This window comes from Neoarius graeffei, chromosome 19 (genome assembly GCF_027579695.1).
Source record: "Neoarius graeffei isolate fNeoGra1 chromosome 19, fNeoGra1.pri, whole genome shotgun sequence".
NCBI classification, from domain to species: Eukaryota; Metazoa; Chordata; class Actinopteri; order Siluriformes; family Ariidae; genus Neoarius; species Neoarius graeffei.
Genome location: NC_083587.1, coordinates 16,009,135 through 16,030,815, shown reverse-complemented (window position 1 = coordinate 16,030,815; position 21,681 = coordinate 16,009,135). Strand labels below are relative to the sequence as shown.

Genomic DNA, 21,681 nt, shown 5'->3' with positions numbered 1-21,681 from the left:
TAGCCAGCACCTCCTGTGTTTTTACATGCTCTAACCTGGCTCTCTCTCACACACTCCTCTCTTGCTTTCCTTCTGCTTTGCTAAACTTGTTTTTTATACCAGCATCAATTTCACGTACCTTCGCTTCATCTCGCTTGTCAATAGTATTCGGCATCTTGAGAAAACACGCCGATTAGAGGAGCGTATTTTTGATATGCAGCTCACAAACGTGCAAGTTTTGATAAAAGAAAACGGCTGTGGGTGTCTTTGTAAAAACTGTTCTGATTGGCTATTATGGTCTCGACATCGATGTTTTGACCAATAACAATGTGCAACCCTGATTCCAAAAAAGTTGGGACAAAGTACAAATTGTAAATAAAAACGGAATGCAATAGTTTACAAATCTCAAAAACTGATATTGTATTCACAATAGAACATAGACAACATATCAAATGTCGAAAGTGAGACATTTTGAAATTTCATGACAGCAACACATCTCAAAAAAGTTGGGACAGGGGCAATAAGAGGCTGGAAAAGTTAAAGGTACAAAAAAGGAACAGCTGGAGGACCAAACTGCAACTCATTAGGTCAATTGGCAATAGGTCATTAACATGACTGGGTATAAAAAGAGCATCTTGGAGTGGCAGCGGCTCTCAGAAGTAAAGATGGGAAGAGGATCACCAATCCCCCTAATTCTGCGCCGACAAATAGTGGAGCAATATCAGAAAGGAGTTCGACAGTGTAAAATTGCAAAGAGTTTGAACATATCATCATCTACAGTGCATAATATCATCAAAAGATTCAGGCCACATCCACACGACAACGGCAACGTGATGTTATTTAAAAAAAATATCGCCTCCAAATGGGCAACGATCAGTAGAAATCAGGTCCATATGGCAACGCAACGCTTGCTGAAAACGATGCAATACACATGCCACACCTCTAGGGGCGCTGTAAGACGGTCCCTTCGGACACACCAGAACAACCCATACGAAAAAGAACAGTAAAGAACTTATAAGAGTTTACCACTGTCTTAGTAGTAAATCCTTATAAATAAATATATATATGCCATGTATGATTTACTCCTGAAAGTGGCCCATTTTGCATTTTCCTCATACAAATTTTTTATGAAAATCTAGTATGTATGAAGTGAACATTGTGCATGGTTTTTACAGATAATGTGTATGATGAATTACACCGTCTTTGTATGCTTCATGTAATGTTTGTAGTTTTAAATTATATTTTACAGTTTAAAATGTACATGCCTTTTATATGTAAATCCAACACAAACATATGTGGATTTACATATAAAAGGCATATACATTTTAAACTGTAAAATATAATTTAAAACTACAAACATTACATGAAGCATACAAAGACGGTGTAATTCATCATACACATTATCTGTAAAAACCATGCACAATGTTCACTTCATGCATACTAGATTTTCATAAAAAATTTGTATGAGGAAAATGCAAAATGGGCCACTTTCAGGAGTAAATCATACATGGCATATATATTTATTTATAAATCCTTATAAGGATTTATCCTTATATTTATAAGGATTTACTACTAAGACAGTGGTAAACTCTTATAAGTTCTTCACTGTTCTTTTTCGTATGGGAATAGAAGTAAGGACGCATGCGCATAAACTATTATGCGCGAGACTTCATATTAGCCACAAAGTCAGGAAAATCTGTTTGTAAAATTACATTATAATGACCAAATACAATGAAAAGTATTTTTCCAGTCTCACCTGTGAAAGGTAATCCCATGTGATCTCCTTTGGACGGTAAACCTGTTGGTACAGTTAAACGCAGCTAATCTTTATTCTCCGCTTTGACCTTTCCAATATGGCGGCGAGGATGACGTACGCGGAAGGCGGCGTCTTTAATTGTCCGGAATAAATTGAATACTACACGTTGATGGATTAATTTGCTGTTTCTCACCTGTGAAAGGTAATCCCATGTGATCTCCTTTGGACGGTAAACCTGTTGGTACAGTTAAACGCAGCTAATTTTTATTCTCCGCTTTGACCTTTCCAAAATGGCGACGAGGATGACGTACGCGGAAGGCGGCGTCTTTAATTGTCCGGAATAAATTGAATGATACACGTTGATGGATTAATTTGCTTTTCTACGCCCTTTTTTGAGGAATGTATTGTAGGACTTAAACCATCATCTGAAGAGGTGAGATCGCTCCTTTTTCCCCCTTATTTTTGCTGGCGGGATTGACTCTGCCCTAAGGGCTATTCTCTCTCTCTCACTTTGCACCAGGCATTACACAATAAATATTCACAGTGAAAATATTTTGTAAGCGCGTTTCATGAACCAAGTTATAGGATTTCTTGACAACTCGCATCGCATCGCAATGAGATCATTGGCACTACTGGTGTTAAGAATCAGACCATTTTATAAATGAATATTTTGCTGTAGAGCTGCAGTGTTTGTACAATTGCATGTTTTTGCTTCACTATTACTGTCACTATTCTGCTTCTTGCATTACTACTGTGAACTAACACTGAACATAATAATAATAATAATAATAATATCCAAGCTCGTGTTTCACTCTCACTAGTGCTCTGTAAGGCTTTTTCCTGGTGATATTCGTTACACTTCTACCCAGCGTGAAGCACTCACAGTCATGTGGTTGTGACGTCATCGTAAACAAATCCGTTTTACTCATCCAGACGACTTCACAACGGCAACGTTGCCAGATCTTTCCACTCTGGAACCCGTTCTCAAAAAGATTGCGTTTTGGGCACCCAAAACGCCGGTGCCGTGTGGACGCCAGGCCTAAACGATAAGCAATTGTATCGGAGTCACCCGAATCCGTTGCCGTGTGGACAGGGCCTCAGAGAATCTGGAAGAATCTCTGTGCGTAAGGGTCAAGGCCGGAAAACCATACTGGGTGCCCGTGATCTTCGGGCCCTTAGACGGCACTGCATCACATACAGGCATGCTTCTGTATTGGAAATCACAAAATGGGCTCAGGAATATTTCCAGAGAACATTATCTGTGAACACAATTCACTGTGCCATCCGCCGTTGCCAGCTAAAACTCTATAGTTCAAAGAAGCCGCCGTATCTAAACATGATCCAGAAGCGCAGACGTCTTCTCTGGGCCAAGGCTCATTTAAAATGGACTGTGGCAAAGTGGAAAACTGTTCTGTGGTCAGACGAATCAAAATTTGAAGTTCTTTATGGAAATCAGGGACACCGTGTCATTCGGACTAAAGAGGAGAAGGACGACCCAAGTTGTTATCAGCGCTCAGTTCAGAAGCCTGCATCTCTGATGGTATGGGGTTGCATTAGTGCGTGTGGCATGGGCAGCTTACACATCTGGAAAGACACCATCAATGCTGAAAGGTATATCCAGGTTCTAGAGCAACATATGCTCCCGTCCAGACGACGTCTCTTTCAGGGAAGACCTTGCATTTTCCAACATGACAATGCCAAACCACATACTGCATCAATTACAGCATCATGGCTGAGTAGAAGAAGGGTCCAGGTACTGAACTGGCCAGCCTGCAGTCCGGATCTTTCACCCATAGAAAACATTTGGCGCATCATAAAACGGAAGATACGACAAAAAAGACCTAAGACAGTTGAGCAACTAGAATCCTACATTAGACAAGAATGGGTTAACATTCCTATCCCTAAACTTGAGCAACTTGTCTCCTCAGTCCCCAGACGTTTACAGACTGTTGTAAAGAGAAAAGGGGATGTCTCACAGTGGGAAACATGGCCTTGTCCCAACTTTTTTGAGAGGTGTTGTTGTCATGAAATTTAAAAATCACCTAATTTTTCTCTTTAAATGATACATTTTCTCAGTTTAAACATTGATATGTCATCTATGTTCTATTCTGAATAAAATATGGAATTTTGAAACTTCCACATCATTGCATTCTGTTTTTATTTACAATTTGTACTTTGTCCCAACTTTTTTGGAATCGGGGTTGTGGATAACACAAATTTTACAGCACATTCAATGAGATTAAACGAGACTAAAGATGGCGACTTACAAATAATGTGTAAACATGGTTGGAGTTAATTAAGTTTGAACAACATGAAGGAACATACCCCAACCCCCCTCAATTAATTAAAAAATAATAATTCTCAACGGAGTTGGCATAATATAAAAAGGTCGTTTTTTACTCAGAAAAAAAAAGCGGAAATCTGCAGAAAACTCTCATCCCTGCATACTCCGGAAGCCATTCAAGTTCACAACATTTGTCATTCACGTTTTCTGAACCAATCAGGGTGCAAGATCATCTTGCACGTTTGAATCAATTTCTAAAGTGTCTCATTATGACGCACAAAAAAACCCAAAACAAAACTGCGATAGTGCCTTGACTAATTCGCAGCATTCATATGCCACGAGCGAGTCGTTTATTTGCCTTTCTGCAGCCCATTTCTTAAACACGGAAAGCCAAAAATTCATACTTTTTTTGGTATTTTCATTTTCGCTTGCAGCTTTCAATTAGTGATACTAGGACTCCCTTTTACTTCAACACAAAACTTGATTTCCAAGTGAACAGAGTTGAGAAGAATCTGGGAACAACCAACAGTGAAGGGATCCGATTTCCCCCATCGATTTACGAATCGAACACAGAACACCACCGCGGTTTACATCATACGTTTAGCCCAGGACGGTTTCTGTTGCAGCTGTTGAAAAGACCAGGGGTAAGTCAAGTTTTCCTGGGGCTTGTATTTTTTTTAAATGGAGAATGGCATCAATCAATAGGTTGGGGAGGTTCTATCTAACTTTACAAGAAATATCACCCACGCACATTCAAAGGTTATGACATCTTTATTACTGATTTTTGCATTGCGCTTTTTAAATGTATATATTTCACTTCAGTTTCTGTCTCATTATAAAGTTAATCAACAACACCCATAATGTCTCAGGAAACTGAGGCATGTGTCAGTTTGACTTAAATATCACTAGTTTAGTAAAACAAACAAGCAAACAAATTTCTCACTCATCTCTCTCCTTTAGGGCCACAAAGTAGGGTTGGGCGGTATTACGGTAAGAAGGTATCCCGAGGTATCCAAAAGTACCAACGGTATCGGTCTCATTACCGTCATTTTAAAAAAATATATAATATCTAAATAAATATGGAGTACATGAGGTCATAATATAAAATAACAAATTGAAGATCATCCCGAATAACTGTGTGATCGTATTTTCACTAATTCTATCAATTTCCTAAAGAAGTTCTCATCGCGTGCAGGGTTGTTTATGTCGTTACCATGGCAACCCTGCGTGACATTTGGAGTCTGACAGAAAGCTTCGCAAGAGACTGAGAGCGGGGGTGTCATGGCTCAGATGGCTAAGGCACCGTACCATAAATCCGGGGACCCGGGTTCGATTCCGACCCGAGGTTATTTCCCGATCCCGTCTCTCTCTCCCCCGCTCATTTCCTGTCTCTCTATACTGTCCTATCTAAAAAAAAGAGACGGAGACCGCAGTTGAAAGATGGCAAGTCAAGATAACGAGTTAGTGGCAAAAAAAATACAACATCGGCAGTGTGGCAGTATTTTGGTTTCAAACCAAACGAAAAATCTAATATGTCCCCTAAGGCACACCATAGCCTGGGGTACTCCACTTCCACGAGATCTCTCCAATGAGTTGTGTTTTGAGTTGGTTACATGAGTAACAACAAGGTAAAATAATATAACGTATGACATTTGGGATGTGGGTAATAAACGTTTGAAATGTCATCTACTGAAGAAACGGAAGAAAACATCGTAGCGTAAACTGTTCGGTTTCTGGTGGGAATTAGCAATGCGCTTGCTATCTTTGTTGGGTGTGTTAAACCGTATGGATTTAAGTGGAATAATTGTAAGGAGTTATGTGATCAAGACAACGTTTTAAGCAAGGTAAGGCCATTTGATTATTAATTTCCCCGCCATGGCATGACGTGGGCCCATATGATTTTGCCTTGTGCAGCTATCACGCATTTGAATTAGGTTCGCCTCATTTGCGCTGAAGAATATGGTTTATCGCGCAGTCTAAACGGACTTGGGTGTTGGTTGATTCTTTTTCTTTTTATTTCCCATGCTTGAAAGGGTATGATCCTGCTCATCGTGTACTTTTTTTGATGGAGTAGGTGAAATAGTGCTGCAAATGGCGTTTCAACGCAGACGTGTAAACGACAGTTGAATGCTATTTTCAAGATGAAGGAAGAGTTGCGTGATGCTTTGAAATATCTCTTAATCCATTCATCAATGCACAAAATTCGCTTTGCTGCTTAATCCATACCACAATGCACACAATACGCTATGCTGCTTTTAAATAGTACATTTGAGGCATAGGCGCACGTTACACAGTAGGCCGAAACAAAATATTTTTTTCTCGGTAATACCGTATACCCCGGAAAAACACAGAGACAGTTTAAAGGTATCAAAATTTGGATACCGCCCAACCCTACCACAAAGACACCAATTCTAACCTACATTATTATATTACAGCATTCAAAACCCCAGATGACATCCAAATTAGTTGTTTTGTATTAATTTCTTCCTTTTTTGAGGGTGAAAATACCTGGGGGTTATAGCCTGAGTGATGGGGCCAAACAATACCACAACATTCACCACAGGGACTCAACACACCACGCCCCCATGAAACATCCAGCCCTTCAGTCACTTGCCGGCTGACAGCACTTTCACTTTAAAAAAAAAAAAAAACGCCAAATCCTGTATTACTGACCCTGCCCGATGTGCTCGGGGACGGTCGGGGCTCCAAGCATGCCTCCCCTGTGGCTGTTTCAGCCCTTAAATCATCTTCAGTGCTTGAAGACGCTCGCCCAAAAATCTTCGTCAGATTAGACTGCGCTATTGTTTGGTTCACGCAGAGATAATTACACCATCACACCAGGCCGATTAAGACGCACTGTGATTGGTCAAAAGCTTGATGCTCATTCAGTCATTGTGCAGGGGTTTCCCCAAAGCACGGATATGCGGCGCTCCTCAACATCAGTGCTGCGTAGCCACTTGCACACACACATAAATCGAACAAATGTAGAGTACTTTCCGCACCTAAATATCTCCTATTCCCCTCAAAGTGAGTAATAACTATAGAAACAGGAAGATATTGTAATATATAGGTCTCGACTATCCTGGTACTCGACCCAGAAATGAAAGTAAAGGGTTTCACTGCCTGCCGTTCGCAACCATACATAAAACCACGTTCTAGGCGCTGGTCTCTAGACGGCACTGTTGCATGATTTGACCTCGATTCTGTTCCTGGCATCCTGGAACTGGAAAATGAAGAGGCGTGCTACAAAGTGTTTTTATTTCAAATCTAATTTTGCCCCTTGCATATAGACCCCTTCGCAGTAAACGTCATTCATACGTAAGTGGAAATTGCGCGCGCAGCCTGGACCCAAAAAAACCTCAGAAATGCCTAGTTGTTGTGTTGTCGGGTGTCAGAATCGTAGCAGTGATGGGGTTAAAATGTTCAGAATTCCAGCAGGATCTCACCCATTCCAAAAAAATCGCCGACGTCTATGGCTACAAGCCATCAAACGTGTAGACTGGGATGAAAGCACCATCAAAAATGCGCGGGTTTGCAGCGCCCACTTCATCACAGGTAAGATCAGGCTATTTATTAAATCTTTCGTTTTTATTCTTTCTAGTCTTCGTTTATTGATGTAGCAAAATACTTTGGTAACGTTTGTCTGATTAGCTGGGTCATAGTTACACAATGTAATGAATATTGTTAGCATGTTAACTTAGCTTTGCATGCAATTTTGCTTGTAGGAGAGGTCTCGCTTGACTCAAGCAGTCCAGATTTTGTGCCATCATTATTTGTGTATGCCGAAAATCACAATTTTAAAGCAAGGATGGAAAGGTAAAATTGTGTGCCCTCACTCTAAATGGCAACTTACGTTGACTGCTCTAACCTAGCTCCCGCCCCGTTCAGTTTCATTTCTGCTCTCTGCCTCTCGCTTTTTACGCAGCTCTGATTTCTCTTAGCTGCACTCTTTACACTATCATTCCTTTCATGCCATTACCTCCTGCAAATTGCTGTTTAGTGTTGGGATTTGCTGTTGTAGCTAAAGCCACATTGCCATCACATCACTGGCATAATTTGATTAAAACAAAATGAATATGAATGTCCCATTGTTAATCAAGTTGTACATGCCCGCACATAACAATCATATGCGTCTAAAGACTTGGAGGCACAAAGTTTTTCATGGGTGTACACTGAAGTCTGGTCAATAAGGTACGAGTATATATCTGGCCATTGTATACCAGGGAACTTACTAACATCGTCCGTCCACTCTTTAATTAAATGCGGATCCGGTAGGCGATGTCCACTTGTTAGAGTTAACTTATTTATGTAGCATTCTCGATCTTGTAACGACAATTGTTTGGCATAATCTGACAGCTCATAATGCCGGTCTATGGGCAGTGCCATTGTTTCTGGGTCCAGGCTGCGCGTGCATCCTGGCAACGGTCGGTTTGTTTACAAACATGCGAAGGGGTCTATTTGACAAGGTCAAACAAACAAACAAACAAACAAACAAACAAAAAAAACCCCCAGCATGTTTAATAATGTTGAGTTGTGCCTAAAATCAGCCCGAGATGCCACCAGAATGCACTATCTGAAGACTCCAATTTCAAAATTTTCCAGGGGAGCACGGGGCCGTCGGGGCCCTCCGGTCCGGGCCACATTAGTAGCACGGTTCTGATATTTTTTCCTGGGGAAAGCCCCGTTGTGTGTAGTCGATTTTTATTGGTCACAAGCATGTGCTCATTGTTTACACTCTGGCTTCCCGCCGTTTCTTCACTGGGGTTGGATTTTGGCATACGGAGGGATTTCTAGAAAAGATGACTTATGATAAAGATGGCAAACACATTCGTCACTACGATGACTACTAGTAATTTTCTCTTCGTCACTGATGGATTATGTCCGTCAACGACGAGCGCCAGCGGGAACCCTGCCGCAGTTACCCAGCCCTGCTAACAACTGCAATTCATACTCTGATTGGCTTGTCAATAGGATCGATCACACGAGCTCACATGAAAAATATACAGTCAACAGGAAGAAGACTGAAATTTACGTATTCCCCGTGCTGATCGAATACGTGTTAGCTACGTCGTATTAGTCTGCACGAGAGCGTAAATGGAAGCGAAGGCCGATCGGATCTGCTTTAACAGCTCTTTTACAAATTGCTGTCTTCATTTCAGCAGCTTGCGTGGGCAGTTAATTAAATACTGGCACTGTACTGAGCAGAATCAAGCAGAACACACAAGCCTTCGTGCATTTTACCAGCTCGACTGGTGCAAAAAGAACGAAAAGAAAAACCGTCAACTAAGAAACGATCACTTCATCTCTGGCCATGATATGTTTAGAATTTCTTTTTGAAGATGTCGACAAAGCAATCAGATACAACAAACACACCCAAAACGCATGAGAAAGCTGAGAGAGAGAGAGAGAGAGAGAGAGAGAGAGAGAGAGAGTATCCGTCAACTGCAAACAAGGGTCTAGTGTTCTCAAAGTATTTACATATTCAAAAAAGTTGCATGTAAATGACTCTTACTGACGGTATAGAGGATGTACAGTCACGTGACCCGTCCGTGTTTACTCCGCCATATTGGACGGCTTCAGGATTGTTTCCCTTGCGCGAGCGTAATGGATCCAGGGAGTAATCCCCAAGAAAATTCGGAAAATACCCCATCTACATCGTACAATTACTTGTCTAAGTTTGTTCAGCATCTTGAAGGTGACGTGAGGCAGCGTTACGTGGAAAAGTGCAACTTGCCGCAATCCTTGTTCAGGGAAATTCGGAGCTGCGGTGCCGGCGATTTACCTGATCTGGCCTACCACGACATTTACAATTTTCTCGTTAATCGTGAATCGTGTTACACTGGCAAAGCCCTCAAAGCTTACAAGAGCCTGGAAGCTTATAAATATTTTGTTGCGGGATGGGTATCCCAACTATACCTCTGGAAGGTTCCGAAGAAGAATGTCTACTTGATAACCTCACGGGTAAGTGGCATTAAGATGTTTATCATAAAGAGACTATGCAGGACGTTTTATCACTTATTTCGTAATTTTAATACAGAATTTACTCTGATGAAATTATTCAGACACTCCAACGCCCGCCCTAAAGAAAAAAATCGGATCTGCGCGATTCAGCCGTGAAAAAGGCGGCATCCGCCGTTTGCATCCCTGTTTAAACTCATAGGTTAACCGACTTTAACCGGCTAATGAGGCTCGGTGGTCGGTCAAGATTTTTTTTTTTTAGTTTTCGCCATCCCTACTATGGATTGGCCTTTCAAAGGCATATATGAGCCAAAAAGATAAAACATTGTCATAGACTAGGCCAGGGTAGTAGGGCTAGGCATAGCCATTTTAAACGTTACAGACTGTCTAGTTTCTAAGTACGCAGTTATCATTCAATCCGAAAATCAACTTAACAGATGTACTAGGAGTACTGAATTAGAAGATTACGCCAATCTGATATGAAGTGTTCACTACAAATTCGGCTGGTAGAACTGGGGTACCAGTTTTCTCTTCGCACAGCGGACACCCATTTTGTGCGCCTCTCCTCGTCTGCGGGGAATCTATAAAATGACAGGCCCTCCTTTTGGCCCTGTCTATTGGTACAACCAAATGCTGAACAAGATAGAACCATTCTCGAAAGATCTACTCCCACACACTTGATAATTAGAACGGGTTCGTCTAAGTTCTATGCGCGGCCTTGCCGTCCAAAATGGCGGATAAACAAATATCACGTGACCTTGTGACGTCACGTGCACGCTCTCTATATAAGCAAGTTAACTACTTCCTGCAAGTTTTATTTTGTTAGTGCCTTTTACGTTTTCAGGTCTTTTATTTTGAAGCCCTTCTGGCGTACTCTCATCTGAGAGTCAGCAACTTGCCCATCAGTGTTCACACATGAACAGCAGCTAATTGAAGAGGTGTACGGAAGGAAAAGGTGTTTTGAAGACGTTGCCTTGCAATGTAAAGTTTCATTACGGATAATTAAGCGCCTAGCTGGAAATGGGAACAAGGTATTGTGTGTTTCAACTTGTTTTATGACGGTTTGCTGTGACATGCTATCCTAATGTTAGCCGAAAGGGTGTTTACATATATCATCGTTGGATCAGCCACGCTAATGTTAGCTTATGTGAAAGGGTGCTATATGGATAAGCCGTCATGTCGTGCTAATGCTGGTTTTCCAGCTGTGCTCTGACCGATTTATACTGTATGTGAGTGAATATTTGAGAAATGTCCAGGTGTGGTTAACTGGCATTATGGAAATGTTTATGCTTGTATGAGCTAATTTCATTTTATTTATCCATCTGCAGTTCTTACGGTGTTTGTGAAGAAAGGAAGTATATTCGTGTTCAAATTAAGGATGACGGCTGAACATAAATCAGTGCTTCTTGAAACATCAGTAAGCTTCATCGTTGTCTGGCTGGGGTTCGCTATATTGCATTAAGGTTATATTTTCTACTTTAAGGAATCCAACACTTGGCTAACCAGCAGCATAATCTATCATTCAGCCAAAAAAAAAAAAGAAAAAGTAATTACTTCAAATTATTAATTTCTAAACAGGCAATTCTTAAAGACGCAATTCAGTTTTATACCCCGTGTGCTAAGCATACAGTGAACAGGAAGTCACTATTTGTCTGTGTATTTAATTTAAAAAAAAAAAAAAAGAAAAAAAAAAAAAGATAGAATAGCGTTCTAGGACTGCTCATCGCAGACATCCTCAGCTGAGTACCCATCCTTCAGTGAGTTTTTCGCCCCTTATCTCGGTACACTCTCCAGATGGCGGGGCAGCAGTGGGGATCAGGCACTGCTCATCTGTGATGGCTGCCATGCTGACTCATTGCGTCTTAGCCAGAAGCAACTGGACGCTCTTTCGGCAGCTTTGCTCAGAGCCTGGACAGCAGTCTTTCTAGATCTTCCATTGATGATCATGGCTCCAAGCATTCTCCAAAGTGACTGTACGAAAACCCCTGCATCCAACTTCAACAGGGAAGACTGTTGTTCTCTATCCTTGTTGGGTACAGGCATCTGCCAGGTCTTTGTACTTCGCCAGCTTTCTTTCAAATGCTTCATCTACAACCCCAATTCCAAAAAAGTTGGGACGTTGTGTAAAGCATGAATAAAAACAGAATGAGATAAATCTACAAATCATGGAAACTCTATATTTCTTTGAAAATAGTACAACGACAACATATCAAATGTTGAAACTGAGAAATTTTATTGGTTTTTTGAAAAAATATATGCTCATTTAGTTTCAAAAAAGTTGGGACAGGGGCAACAAAAGACTGAAAAAGTTGCATAATGGTAAAAAGAAAAAAATAATTTGGTTAATTGGCAACAGGTCAGTAAGATGATTAGGTATAAAAAGAGCATCCCAGAGAGGCGGAGTCTCTCAGAAGTAAAGATGGGGAGGGGTTCACTGCTCTGTGAAAGACTGCGTGGGCAAACAGCACAACAATTTAAGAATAACGTTCCTCAATGTAAAACCACAAAGAATTTGTGGATCACATCATCTATGGTCCATAATATCATTAAAAGATTCAGAGAATCTGGAGAAATCTCTGTAGGCAAGAGACAAGGCTGAAAACTGACACTGGATGCCTGTGATCTTCAGACCCTCAGGAGACACTGCATTAAAAGCAGACACGTGTCTCTAGTGGAAATCACTGTATGGGCTCAGGAACACTTCAGAAAACCATCGTCTGTGAAAACAGTTAATTACTGCATCCACAAATGCAAGTTAAAACCAGATATAAACAATATCCAGAAACACCGCCCCCTTCTCTGGGCCCGAGCTCTTTTATGATGGACTGAGGCGAAGTGGAAAACTGTCCCGAGGTCTGATGAATCAAAAGTAGAAATTATTTTTTGAAATCATGGACACCACGTCCTCCAGGCTAAAGAGGAGAGGGACCATCCGGCTTGTTATCAGCGCACAGTTCAAAATCCAGTATCTGTGATGGTATGAGGGCGCATTAGTGCACAAGGTAGCTTGTACATCTGGGAAGGCATCATTAATGCTGAATGATATATTCACGTTTCAGAGCAATATGCTGCCATCCAGACTAAATATTTTTCAGGGAAGGCCTTCCTTCTTTCAGCAAGATAACGACAAACCACTTTCTGCACATATTACACCTGCATGGCTCGGTAGTAAGAGTCCGGGTGCTAAACTGGCCTGCTGCAGTCCAGGCCTGTCTCCCAGTTAAAACATTTGGCACATTATGAAGTGCAAAATACAACAAAGGAGACCCCGAACTGTTGAGCAACTGAAAGTGTATATCAGAAAAGAACGGGACAACCTTTCTCTTTCAGATCTACAGCAAATCGGTCTCCTCAGTTCCCAAACGTTTACAGAGTGTTGTTAAAAGTAGAGGTGATGCAACACAGTAGTAAACACGCCCCTGTCCCAACTTTTCTGAAATGTGTTGCTGACATCAAATTCAAAATGAGCATATATTTTTCAAAAAACAACAAAATTTCTCAGTTTCAACACTTGATATGTTGTCTTTGTACTATTTTCAATGAACTATACGGTTTTCATGATTTGCAAATTATCGCATTCTGTTTTTATTTACAGTTTACACAGCGTCCCAACATTTTTGGAATTGGGGTTTTATTTTCTCTTCCCAAGTACAATCCTTCTGGGAGATTGTGAACAAAGAACTACATCTGGCTAGAGGTTAGCATGCACCACATCAGGGAAGACAAGTTCCCTTCCCAAGTCTACTCACATCTCCCAGTTATTTCCTTCTTGCAGTAGACTAGGATTGCTGACTGTTGTAGTCTTCTTTGTTCCTTCCTTCACAAAGGATATATAAATGGAGTCCTATGCTATGTGGGCTTCTAACTTTACGGCGTTCCCTCTCAAAGATATCTGCCAGCACTCTTAGCACCTGATCGTGGCACCATCTGTAGTGTCCTTGTGAAAGAGCTAACCTGCATGAAGATAGGATATGCCGGAGTGTGCCTCTTTCTCCACACAGCTGGCCTGATGGGTCTTCCATCAGCTTCCATCTTTGGAGGTTTGCTGGGGCAAACAGAGCAAAGCAGGAAACAGAGCTGTAGTGGTTCATACCGCCACAACTCTGACCACGCCAGCTTACGTTCTGGTATGTTCCACTTGTTCCAACCACCCTGTAGTGACATCTGAACTGACCCTGCTGCCCTCACCTCTTCCTCTCATCTCCATCTGCACCATGGATCTGTGCTCGTGTCTGTCTGCACGGTCCCAACGCAACTGCTGTCTCACTCCTAATCCTTCTCTGCCCACATTTATTATCCCGACAATGTCTTGATGTCTCAAACCGCTCTCAGCTTGTTCCAGTGCCTGAACAGCAGACCACTTCCTTCTTGTTTAGACCTGAATGCCCGCCTTGCTGATCTTCTAATCACTTGAGTCTTTCAGGGTCATAAAGAGCCTGGCCTTAGACACTTTATATCCCTCCACAAGGGAGCTCACTGGTAGCTGAAGTTTGGTTGATCTACCATATAGACCAATGCTTGTGAAGGATTTGGGCAAATCTTCCCAAATGTGTGCTAAATCCCAGTTCGAGTCTTTCTATGAGGCTGATCAGTATCTCGTAAAAACTTACATGTGTAAAGACAGCTTTTTTTTTTTTTAATTTCCAGAAGTTGTTTTGTATTTTTAAAAATATATACAGCATATTTATTAAATCTGCTTTGGCTGAATGTTAATAAAAAAAAAAAAGAGCATCAAAAGATAGATGTTTATATATATATATATATATATATATATATATATATATATATATATATATATATATATATATAAAATGTGTTATTTACCAGCTGGGAGGTCCGTATTGTGAAATACCGTGACCGAGGTCTTGAAAGTACTGAGCGAGGCCCTCTGGGCTGAGGTCAGTATTTAAGGCCGAGGTCACAGTATTTCACCATACAGACCGACCTTAAAGGAACAGTCCACCGTATTTCCATAATGAAATATGCTCTTCTCTGAATTGAGACGAGCTGCTCCGTACCTCTCCGAGCTTTGCGCGACCTCCCAGTCAGTCAGACGCAGTCAGACGCGCTGTCACTCCTGTTAGCAATGTAGCTAGGCTCAGTATGGCCAATGGTATTTTTTGGGGCTGTAGTTAGATGTGACCAAACTCTTCCGCGTTTTTCCTGTTTACATAGGTTTATATGACCAGTGACATGAAACAAGTTCAGTTACACAAAGTGAAACGTAGCGATTTTCTATGCTATGGAAAGTCTGCACTATAATGACAGGCGTACTAACACCTTCTGCGCGCTTCGGCAGCGCATTGATATCTGAGCTCTGTATCAATGCGCTGTCGAAGCACGCAGAAGGTGTTAGTACGCCTGTCATTATAGTGCAGACTTTCCATAGCATAGAAAATCGCTACGTTTCAATTTGTGTAACTGAACTTGTTTCATATCACTGGTCATATAAACCTATGTGAACAGGAAAAACGCGGAAGAGTTTGGTCACATCTAACTACAGCCCCAAAAAATACCGTTGGCCATACTGAGCCTAGCTACATTGCTAACAGGAGTGACAGCGCGTCTGACTGCGTCTGACTGACTGGGAGGTTGCGCAAAGCTCGGAGAGGTACGGAGCAGCTCGTCTCAATTCAGATAAGAGCATATTTCATTATGGAAATACGGTGGACTGTTCCTTTAAGCTGGTAAATAATATTTATTTTTTTCTTTACCAAATTCTAACAGAAAACGAGAGCGCCCGAAAGGGAAAACCGAGCCAAGCCGCCATTTTGAATCCTCATTCACGGCTGTAATGCAAATGGATTCCTCCGCGGTATACAAGTGCACTTCCATGGCAGGAAAAAAAAAACAAACCTACATTTTGCTGCCTATGTAGTCCCCTATTTATACAAATAGGAGTCATTCAGGATTCAGCCATGTTTTTGCTCTGCGTTAGCAAATTACAGGTTTTTAGCTTTCTCCTGAAATGTTTTATTTTATTTCTTCTTCCTCAGGGTAGGAAAACTCGCTTTCGCTGTGAACACTGTCGTTATCGCTATCCATGCTGTAAAATTAATGCTATTCTCCTGAGAAATGCTGGCAAAAATTTATAAGATTTTTGATAATCTTATAAATCTTATTTAAAAAAAAAAAAAAATGTTGACAAAAAATTCTACCATGTTTGTTGTTGTTGTGAACGAGCGAGTCGCCAGAGGTCCGTAACTGGGGTCCGTACCGTAGGATACGGACCCGCTTGCCAGCCAATCAGAGCGCAGGATTTGGACCACGAAAAAAAATAAGAAAACATTATTACTAATAATAAACGTGTGACAACTAATGGCAAACCACAGCTATTCTGTGTTCGATAACAAAATTTAAGAAGTGCTAGATGTCCAAAGTGGAAAGGAAACACGGCTATGGCTACAATTATTTACCACTTTATAATAAAATCATGATTCTTTCCTCCTTGGGATTTTCTTTACTTCAGAAATCGACCATTTTTACCTTTAAAGTAACGGCTTTAGCGACTGTTACTTACTCGCTCACATACATTTAAACACCATAAATTTCACTTGCATCTTTTTTATTAAAAAATAAGAATCATCATTAAATTGAAAAATGTATTATTGTGTGAACGAGGTAAGAAAACCCCCGACAGATCTGCACTGACTTGCCGCACTCCTTGGCGAGGTCGCACCAGTCCCTGCGCACGATGTCCAGGCCTTTCAGCTCCTGCTTAGTGGTGTAGCGTCCCTCTCCCTGCGGCTCCACCATCAGGGCGGCGTACTTCTTCTTCTTCAGCAGCAACAGGGACTTAAACACGCCGTCAATGTCGAGCTCCAGCAGTCGGTACAGTTTATTCACCTCACTCTTCACCTGATAACAAACGCAGTCTAATCATACAACCAGCTCTCGGTCTGATATTATATACAGCAGAGTAGGCGTGACAAATTATTTGGAAAAAATAGTTTATAATTACTCTATGCTCACAATATATAGGGAAAACTATCAGAGGTTTTCGGACATTTTCAGGACGGAGGAGTTTACACTTTCCCCCCCTAACAAATTGCTGCAGTATAATAGGAATAAAACACTTCAGGGACATGCGTTATGGGAAAATAATCAACTTTGGGCTTCGTTTCGGGTCATATCACACCTACTAGTCGTGGATTATTTTCCTGTAACCACACATCCCATTAGTCCTGATCTAGAACCTTCACAGATAATTTTAAAATATATGGAACAAGAGAGTGCTCTGAGAGCACAATATCCCCTGCTGGCGACTCGGCCATAACTCCGGTAAAATGCGACTGAATTGAATGAAATTTCAATCTGCGTATAACGGTCATATAACAAAGAATCCTTTTGCCAAGTTTGGTGAAATTCCTCCACAAACTGTGAGAGGAGTTGATTTCAGAAGAACGTGCACCCTCATTTAATTGTCAAAGTACAAGTGATTTAATCAAGGGTCAAAACTCTGGGAAAATTTTCACAAACGTAATTAAACCGCAATCTCCGTATTACCATCATATAACAAGGCCTTTTACCAAGCTTCGGCAAATTCGTCCAAAAATTGTGAGAGGAGTTGATGTCAGAAGGAAAACACACCTTCATGAAATCGTCAAAGTACGACCCCGATTCCAAAGAAGTTGGGGCAAAGTACAAATTGTAAATAAAAACGGAATGCAATAATTTACAAATCTCAAAAACTGATATTGTATTCACAATAGAACATAGACAACATATCAAATGTCGAAAGTGAGACATTTTGAAATTTCATGCCAAATATTGGCTCATTTGAAATTTCATGACAGCAACACATCTCAAAAAAGTTGGGACAGGGGCAATAAGAGGCTGGAAAAGTTAAAGGTACAAAAAAGGAACAGCTGGAGGACCAAACTGCAACTCATTAGGTCAATTGGCAATAGGTCATTAACATGACTGGGTATAAAAAGAGCATCTTGGAGTGGCAGCGGCTCTCAGAAGTAAAGATGGGAAACCAATCCCCCTAATTCTGCACCGACAAATAGTGGAGCAATATCAGAAAGGAGTTCGACAGTGTAAAATAGCAAAGAGTTTGAACATATCATCATCTACAGTGCATAATATCATCAAAAGATTCAGAGAATCTGGAAGAATCTCTGGGCGTAAGGGTCAAGGCCGGAAAACCATACTGGGTGCCCGTGATCTTCGGGCCCTTAGACGGCACTGCATCACATACAGGCATGCTTCTGTATTGGAAATCACAAAATGGGCTCAGGAATATTTCCAGAGAACATTATCTGTGAACACAATTCACCGTGTCATCCGCCGTTGCCAGCTAAAACTCTATAGTTCAAAGAAGAAGCCGTATCTAAACATGATCCAGAAGCGCAGACATCTTCTCTGGGCCAAGGCTCATTTAAAATGGACTGTGGCAAAGTGGAAAACTGTTCTGTGGTCAGACGAATCAAAATTTGAAGTTCTTTATGGAAATCAGGGACGCCGTGTCATTCGGACTAAAGAGGAGAAGGACGACCCAAGTTGTTATCAGCGCTCAGTTCAGAAGCCTGCATCTCTGATGGTATGGGGTTGCATTAGTGCGTGTGGCATGGGCAGCTTACACATCTGGAAAGACACCATCAATGCTGAAAGGTATATCCAGGTTCTAGAGCAACATATGCTCCCGTCCAGACGACGTCTCTTTCAGGGAAGACCTTGCATTTTCCAACATGACAATGCCAAACCACATACTGCATCAATTACAGCATCATGGCTGCGTAGAAGAAGGGTCCGGGTACTGAACTGGCCAGCCTGCAGTCCAGATCTTTCACCCATAGAAAACATTTGGCGCATCATAAAACGGAAGATACGACAAAAAGACCCAAGACAGTTGAGCAACTAGAATCCTACATTAGACAAGAATGGGTTAACATTCCTATCCCTAAACTTGAGCAACTTGTCTCCTCAGTCCCCAGACGTTTACAGACTGTTGTAAAGAGAAAAGGGGATGTCTCACAGTGGGAAACATGGCCTTGTCCCAACTTTTTTGAGAGGTGTTGTTGTCATGAAATTTAAAATCACCTAATTTTTCTCTTTAAATGATACATTTTCTCAGTTTAAACATTTGATATGTCATCTATGTTCTATTCTGAATAAAATATGGAATTTTGAAACTTCCACATCATTGCATTCCGTTTTTATTTACAATTTGTACTTTGTCCCAACTTTTTTGGAATCGGGGTTGTATAAACGTTGTTAATCAAGGGCTGTAACTCTGGGAAAATGCGACCGAATTGAACAAAATAACAAATATGCGTACTACCGACATATAACAATGCCTTTTGCCAAGTTTGGTGAAATTCCTCCACAAACTGTGAGAGGAGTTGATTTCAGAAGGTGAGTACCCTTCCCGGGACGGACGGACATCGCCACGATGTAATCCCCGTTCTGGCCTTTCGGCCAGCAGGGGATAAAAATTGTGCGGGAAGTTGAGTTCAGAAAGCAAGCACACCTTGATGAAATTGCCAAAGTACAAGTTTGTTAATAATCAAGGGCATAACTCTGGGAAAATTTACCCAAATTAAACGAAATTTCAATCTGTGTATAACTGTCATATAACAAAGCCTTTTGCCAAGTTTGGTGAAATTCCTCCACAAACTGTGAGAGGAGTTGATTTCAGAAGAACCTACACCCTTATGGAATTGTCAAAGTTATTTAATCAAGGGTCAAAACTCTGGGAAAATTTTCACAAACGAAATTAAATTGCAATCTGCGTATCACCATCATATAAGAAGGCCTTTTGCCAAGCTTCAAGAAATTCATCCAAAAATTGTGAGAGGAGTTGATGTCAGAAGGAAAAAAAAAAACCCCACACCTTCATTAAATTGTCAAAGTATAATGTTGTTAATCAAGGGCTGTAACTCTGGGAAAATGCGACCCAATTGAACAAAATAACAATGTGTATTACCGACATATAACAAAGCCAAGTTTGGTGAAATTCCTCCAAAAATTGTGAGAGGAGTTGATTTCAGAAGGTGAGCACCCTTCCCATGACATGATCCTCCTTCGGACCTTTTGGCCAGCGGAGGGGTAAAAAGTATAAGACAAATTGCTTGTGTTTACTCAGAGCTGGTTTTTTTTTTAAACTATAAAAAGTGTCAAGTCTCATTGAGCAAAAAATAAAGAAAGGGTGTTTCTATCAACCAATGCAAGTCGACCAAACGTGTCAGATATGTATTTTAGGCGTTTACATGAATAAATAGTTTGAAAATTTTGAATAGGATTTAGACATGAAATTTGTCCTCGTTCATTTTCTAGAAGTGCTGACTATTGTCCTGTTGAGGACGCAGGGGAACCGGGGTCAAATTTTGGGTAGGAACAGGTAATACACACCATGGATAAGACATCAGTCCATTGCAGGACAACACACACACACAAATCTGAAATTAATACAATACATTGACCATGGTGACGGGGTTCTCCAGCTACCTTGTTGCCCAGTTTGAAGACCTCGTCCAGGTTGGAGCTGTTGGTGTTGATCATGATGGAGTCGGTGTCTCCGTAAATCACATCCAGACTCATCTGTGCAATAACAGTTAACAACACGTTTACACTCTGAGATAATCACCACAAACACATTAAGAAGCAATTCACAGATGATCTCAACTCACCTTCTGAACCATGTCTTTGGTGCGCATTAGGATCTGAAAAGGAACGAGAAAATATATCAAGATCTCACACACACACTTAAAATGTATATATGGTTATAAAATACACACACACACGAAATAACTGTTAAACTAACAATACTATGAAACTGGGTACATTACGGACACTTGCTCGACAGCAGGCATAGTGACACGCCAAACACACAAAGAATTTAATTAGCAAATCTATTCAGTAATTCAACACTTAGCAATAGGGAAAAGAAAAAGCCTCGGTGATTTGCTTTTAAATGGAGGATAATTGGCTAAGAGGGCTATTAGCTGCACTGAAATGGGGCTCCAAACCCACACACCAGCCAAGTCATAATAACGCCTAATGGCCTTAATCACCGGTGGCCTGCATAACGGAGAGAGTGAGCGCACCACAGAGAGAGAGAGAGAGAGAGAGAGAGAGAGAGAGAGAGAAGGAAAAAAGGGAGTAGGAGGGGTGTCCAGCTGTAGATTGGGACCTACGTCAGCTGCAGCTGTCACAGAACAAAAAAAAAAAACCCTAGAGAACAGAAGAAAGAATAGAATAGAAATAAAAAGTGCTAAAAGGAGACGGATAGACAGTTAAAATAATTTTTGAGTAGACAGGCATGAGCTGGGTCTGGTTGAACAGTGTACAAGATTCATTACGTTTACATGCACAGAGAGAGAATCGAATTTCTGCCGTTGCTCGACTGAAATCGAAGTTCAAAATGCCATGTATACACCTTAATTCGGCTGAAATTGAACCGAACTTGATTTCTCGGAATCGAGCTACACGACCTAGTTTATGCGATTTCTGCTGAGCTACTTTGTGCATGTATACCCTATCGAGCTAGTTGTCGAGCTACTTCCGGAAGTGACGAGTGACGAGACCACAAGCGGGAAACACAACAGCCTCGGTCGGCATGACAACGAATCATGACAACGGCATGAATCTTTTCTTTTTGTGGCATTGTTTGCACTGTTAAAATTTAGCTCACTTACTGTATCACCAAATACATCTGTACAGCTGTTGCATAGCTGTGAATTGTGTACATAAACAAGTC

General features: G+C 41.1%; 1 protein-coding gene across 4 annotated transcripts in view; it reads right to left on the bottom strand.

Annotated features, from left to right (window-relative positions):
• The window catches only part of pola1 (polymerase (DNA directed), alpha 1), a 107,024-nt gene that overhangs the window by 37,167 nt on the left and 48,176 nt on the right, over positions 1 to 21,681 (bottom strand). For all 4 annotated transcript variants that reach the window (XM_060899737.1, XM_060899738.1, XM_060899739.1 and 1 more), the window contains 3 exons: positions 20,612 to 20,644; positions 20,430 to 20,522; positions 16,630 to 16,835 (listed from right to left, as the gene is read on the bottom strand). In XM_060899737.1, coding sequence (XP_060755720.1) covers positions 16,630 to 16,835; positions 20,430 to 20,522; positions 20,612 to 20,644 — 332 coding nt within the window. The remainder of the gene's footprint in view (positions 1 to 16,629; positions 16,836 to 20,429; positions 20,523 to 20,611; positions 20,645 to 21,681) is intronic.